The sequence below is a fragment of the Cibotium barometz genome, chromosome 42, assembly GCF_041138505.1.
Source record: "Cibotium barometz isolate CiBa-2024 chromosome 42, ASM4113850v1, whole genome shotgun sequence".
In the NCBI taxonomy this organism is placed as follows: domain Eukaryota; kingdom Viridiplantae; phylum Streptophyta; class Polypodiopsida; order Cyatheales; family Cibotiaceae; genus Cibotium; species Cibotium barometz.
The window spans coordinates 4,000,590-4,006,589 of record NC_141087.1 but is presented as its reverse complement, the minus strand read 5'-3'; the positions used below and the strand labels follow the sequence as shown (position 1 = coordinate 4,006,589).

Here is a 6,000-nt window from a genome sequence, read left to right as displayed (position 1 = left end):
AAGTAGCCATCACTTAGTTAAGGAAGAAAAGGATAAAGAGAAGTGAATTGTAGAAGTAAGCAATTTATGTTGGAATTTATTTGTTCACATCCAAGGAGTGATAGTGCACTAAAAAAAGAGTTAAAATGACAAATATATTGAAGATTTAATCAACAACAAGCTAATACGATGAGTAAAATCTCACCAGAGTTGTAAACTACATGTAATGTTTGCAATACATTACAATGAGTAAAAGCTCACTAGAGTTGTAAACTTACGAGGAAAAGGTAGAGGATTACTTTCAAAGAGTTTCTCCGAGCATAGCTTGCAAGTGGCCATTGGCATCGAATCATAAGCATTAAAGGGCTCCTTAACCTTCACACATTACACAAGAGCCTTGATGAAACATGAAAGGGATTGAATGAGAGAAAAAAATAATAAAGATAATAAAATTACTACGCTATTTTTTTAATTGAATTTAAAAACATACTATACATCACTAATATTTTTCTTTTCCAAAAGGCCACCTTGGCTACAAAAACTCGTGAAATGTATATATGTCCAAGACTTTGTTGTGTGAGCTATGGCGTCCAAAATATTCAAGGTTTCGCAGAGCTTGGAAGAGTTGGCGAAGGGGTTTTACGGGCACTGGAAGGATGGCAAGTGGGTGCGTGCTGCCATAAGTGGTCGTTACCGTGCTCGACTTCGCAAGGAAACGCTCCTCGCTGGAGGGTATGCGAAAGCCCTAGAGCTTTGATGCGTGTGTGTGTGTGTGTGTGTGAGAGAGAGAGAGAGAGAGAGAGAGAGAGAGAGAGCTTTTTTTTTCCTCCTGTGGCAGGGAATGGCCTTATGAGCGACCAAGGAAAGAAATGAAACCTAAAATGAAGGGCCACAAGTGCGACCGTCTCGCTGCCGAGAAGTACTGCACATGCAGCCCCTTTTTCTTCAAAAGCATTTTGGACAGCTAGCTCGTTTGTAAGAAAGAGAACCCTTTCCCCCTTTTTTTTGACTGGCACTTGAGAACCATGGTATTGCAGGCGTGCGAGGACGGAAGAGCTCATGAAGAAAATGCCGCAGATGTTGTTCGACCTGAAGGTGAGTGCCGTGACTTTACGATCACTGGCGAATTGTTTTGCTCCTTCATATGGGAGGGCATCTGTTTTTTTCTCTCCTTTGCATCCTTCACCATTGGGCTCCTTTCTATTGGCTAATATATTGACATTGTTTGCCCTAGTGAGGTAGAGACTCATTCATGGAATGCTATGGTAGATTTTGCACAGATGATGAAAGTGCCTTTGAGTGGAGACATGTAAGATGGTTGAAAGCAAGGTAGTGATACTTTGCATAAGGTGCCCTTCTAGGAATGAAGTTCTCTCCGCACATTGGCAAGGACATGTATAAGAAATCTACCTCGACTATGGAAAGTGTGCCCCAGTAAACCCCATTAATCCCCATTAAGCCAATCCAGACTACCTGGTGATGCAAACACTACATAACATTTCAATAATGTTCCCAAATTGATCATATGCTCTAGGTTAGGGTTTCATGAATGCCATTTCAAGTTTTATAAATTGCATAACTTTGGGGGTGGAGTTTCAACTTTCAGAGCAAATGGAGCTTTTCTTATCAAAGAAACATGAATGTGCTTGAGCAACGGCCATATTTCTCTGTGGCCAAAGAATTTGGGTAGGGAGTTTATGCCTCCTCCTATGGAGGCAGCTCCCTTGTGCTTTGGAGTCTCTAGGAATCCACATGAAGCTAGGTGAAACCTTTTAATTGGTGTGGTCTTAAAATTTTACCTCTCAGTGGATTGGAAAGCCTCTATTATACATGCCTACTTGTGGATTCACTGTAAAAAAAAATGTGCCTCCTAGATTTGAATCATGGCATACAAACATGGTTCATCCAAGATAGGAGCATCTTGGATAGCATCTTCACTTTTTGGGAGGCGATCGCCACAACCTGCTTCCAACAGGAGGATATGATAGTGCTGCTCTTTGATTTTGAGAAAGCCTACGATAGAGTGGATTGGGCTTTTCTAGAGGGCATCATGCTTCGGATGGGATTCCCGGCAAGATGGATCCGGGGAGTCCCTGCACTTTATTCCGCGGCTCATAGTGAGGTCCTCATTCAAGGGGCCTTAGGGGATAGATTTTCGATCGCCAGATCAGTTCGTGAGGGACGTCCTGTCGTCACCTTCCTCTTTCTATTTGTTGCAGAGGTGACAGACAGTTTTTTGTCCTTTCAAGGGATAGGGGTACAACAAGGCCTTTGTCTCCCCATCAAATCTCAGGACGATTTTCTATACTCGGAGTTTGTAGATGATACAACTGCCTACCTCTTAGGAGAGGAGGGAAATTTTCAGAGATTCGTGCAAGCAACTGAGGACTTCTGTTTAGTCTTAGTTGTGTTGATCAACTGGCACAAGTCGTGTGGTTTTTTGGTTGGATTTGGATCCTCACCCACCCTAGCTTGGCGTCTAGTTGAGTCTTTTCAATGGATATCCAATGGCACCTCGGTCAAGTATTTGGGATGTGAGGTGGGTATTGATATCTTGCTAGAGCAGTAGCTTGCTCCTCTACTTTTGAGCATTCGGAAGAAGCTCCTTTATTGGATTACCGCCCGTATTTTTGTGGTTTGTCGTGTGGTGGTTGCCTACCAAGTGCTCATGGTGGCCACCAAGTGGTACATTACTTCCTGTTGGGCGTTTTCTTGGGTGTGCCTCGGACGGGTGCAGAGGCTGATCTGGAATTTGCTTTGCGATCAATCCGCATGGGCCAAGGTAGTGTGTCAGGTTAATATCGAGCCTCGACATCGTGGAGGATTAGGCATCGTTGAATTCTTTCTTGAAGACGTCTTCGAATTGTGCCCAAGTCGTTGGCTTAGGGTTGAGTTCCTTCCACCAAAGCAAAGCTTTGCCGGATAGGAAACCTGCTGCTAACTGGATCTTCTTTCCATCATCATATGGATGAAATTGAAAGTGAACTTGCCACTTATGTAGCCACGTGTCCACGATCTCCTTGGTGCGTTGCTTTTGCTCGCCCCCCGAACGGTTCCGGAGTAATATGGGGGCCTAAAGCAGAAGCCAAGGTATCCATACCCGATAGAGTAGAGAGGGTAGTGGTCAAAAGAGCGATGGAGTTCTGCAAAGCTTGCATCTGGGTTGCGATTTGTGCTTGACGTTCCGACGAAGAAGCTTCAAGAGCTACTTTGAACTCTTGGAAATCTGATTTTGACACATAATCGTCAAAAAGATCGGCATCGGTATCTTCCGTAGCCGGCAAGCCTTCGCGTTCAACAGGGGGCTCCAACTCCGATTCTTGGGTCGACATCGTGAAGAGGGTAAGGGGAGAGAAAATTCGATCATTGCACAACAAAAGTGCGAGGAAACTTGAGAGCTTGAGAGCTTGAAAACTTGAGAGATGTGTGGCAAGAAGCCCACTTAAGGGGTTTATAAAGATAGCCCCAAAAGCTAAAAATCCCCAAAAGCTATCTTTAGCTTTTGCTTTTGTGATATATATATATATATATATACATTCTGTTTTCTTAAAACAAATAAACACCTTTAAACCTTGGAGGGGGGGTGTTTAAACTAAAAAAAAAAAAAAAAAACGAAAGCCTAAAAAAAACGAGTGCTTTCCTTGTTTTTTTTTTCTATTCCCTCCTGGATTAATGCGCTGGTTGCCCGCTGTTGTCACCTGCGCGGCTGCTTTCGCTAGCTTTCCTGCCGGCGCCTGTGTGCGCACAAGTGGCCTTTGCCAGTCTTGCCTGCCCGCCTGGCTTAGGCACCTATGTAGGCCTGGCCTGGGCACCAGCCCGCCTGGCCTAGGCGCTGCGTAAGCTTGGTTGCCTGGCTGCGTAGGCCTAGGCGCCCGCCAGCCTGCTGGCCGCCTGGGTAGATAGCCCTACTAGGCGCTTGGCCGCCTGTAGCCGCCGGTAGCCCATCGCCTGCAACCAGTACATTAGTACCCGGCCGACAGTACAAATGACACACACGCGTGCTCTTTGTCTCACTCGTTCGCGTTCAACCAAAAGCAACGAATATGCTTTTTTTTTTCTGTTTCCTCTCTACGTTCATGCGACTGCACAAACGAATCATGCCTCTTCTTTGCAAAGCAAACAACCCTTCTTAGACTACCACCTCCCATCAACATGGGTTTCTTTGATGACGAAAAACACATACTGAATCTGAAAACAGCAGAATGCACAGAAAAACAGCAAGCTTTTTGAACACATACCTTTCTTCGACCTCATCTTCTCTACCTACCGACTTGCTCGTTCACGAGGTATGCTTTGATACCACTATCAAATCCCCACGGATCTCCTCGTGATCGTTCTTGGTACGAGACTCGAATCCTGCAAACAAACGAATAAACAAACAACAAACAAGGGGGTGTAGGCCTGACTCACCTCCCAACCATGACAGCCCCGTGGGCAAGCCCACAGTCTTGGCTCTCCCCACCGAGGCACGAGCTGAGCTAACTAGGTTGACGTACCGACCAATCTCCTCCTCGCGACGTCCCATACCGCCACAAAGCTGCCCTTGCGGGCCTCGAGATTGCTGCCGGCCGCGGCTGCATAAAGCAGGTGCACGTCTGCACTAGATCCAGGCTCCAAGACCATAGAGCTCTCACAAACTTGGGAGACTCTCTATATCCCAATAACTAACCTTGGCCACCCTTTTATAGGCTCTTGGCCGGTCATCGGGCGTCCACACTTGGGCGACCATGATGCTTGAAAATATTAGCAAGAAAAAGCTTTACCATATGATCAGCTTTGATGGTTTTCTTGACGGGCAAGAAGTGAGCTTGCTTGCTAAACCTGTCCACAATAGTCCAAATAGCATCATTCCCATGCTGGGATCTGGGCAAATCCATAATAAAATCCATCGTGATACTTTCCCAAGGTTGCGAGGGAATAGGCAATGGCTGAAGCAAACCTGGAGGCTTTTGCCTATCAAATTTCACCTTTTGGCAAGTGATACATGCACGCACATAAGCCTCAATGTCTTTACGCATGCTTGGCCAAAAGAAATACCTCTGAATCATGCGAGTAGTAGGTATAATACCTCTATGACCAGCATATGGTGGAGCGTGACATTCGTCCATAACCTTTGGACGCAAATCCTTCACCACACATAGGCAATTATCCTTCATTAGATAACCCTCATTGATAACATAAGAGGCATGTGAATGACCAGCCATCAAATCAGTCCATATATGGCAAAAATCAGCATCCAAATGATACAAATCTCTCATAGCAGATAGATCTCCATGAGAGGCCACCGAGACTGCAGCAATATAAGGCCTCCTAGATAGTGCATCGGCCACCACATTTTTCTTTCCTGGAGTATGCACAATCTGAAAATGAAACATGGAAAGAAAATTTGCCATTCTCATCTGCTTCTCTGAAAGCTTGGTTTGAGATAGAAAGTATCTCAAGCTTTGATGATCTGTCTTGACTACAAATTCAGCCCCAAGAAGGTAGTGTTTCCAAATCTTTAAGGCGTGAATTACAGCCAAGAGCTCTTTCTCATAGATATCCATATGAAGCTCAGCATCATGCAAACGACGGCTCTCGTATGCAACTGCATGCCCTTCTTGATTTAGGACAGCTCCTATGCAATCACCACAAGCATCACATTCAACCACGAATGACTTGTGCAAGTCAGGAACAATCAATACTGGACCACATATGATTGCATGCTTGAGCTGCAAGAAAGCATCCTGTTCCTTTGAAGTCCATTTGAAAACAGTTTTCTTCTTCGTGAGATCATGTAGAGGAGTGGCAATCATAGCAAAATGCCTTATGAAACGCCTGTAGTATGAACATAATCCCAGAAAACTACGTACTTGATGTACGTTTTGCAATTCGGGCCAATTCCGAATAGTCTCTATCTTTGCAGGATCCATTGTAACTCCATCCTTGGATACAATATGTCCCAGATAATGAATCTCTGAAAGGAAAAACTCACTTTTCTTGGGATTGACGAAAAGTTTATGCTTCCGCAACTCTTCGAAC

The 6,000-nt window shown here is 44.9% G+C and overlaps 1 protein-coding gene across 1 annotated transcript in view; it reads left to right on the top strand.

Annotated features, from left to right (window-relative positions):
* The first annotated feature begins 506 nt into the window (after positions 1 to 506).
* Positions 507 to 6,000, top strand: part of LOC147614076 (tyrosine sulfotransferase-like protein) — a 56,387-nt gene continuing 50,893 nt past the window's right edge. The window contains exons 1-3 of the mRNA XM_086780620.1: positions 507 to 711; positions 818 to 898; positions 1,017 to 1,074. Coding sequence (XP_086636746.1) covers positions 563 to 711; positions 818 to 898; positions 1,017 to 1,074 — 288 coding nt within the window. The 5' untranslated portion in view covers positions 507 to 562. The remainder of the gene's footprint in view (positions 712 to 817; positions 899 to 1,016; positions 1,075 to 6,000) is intronic.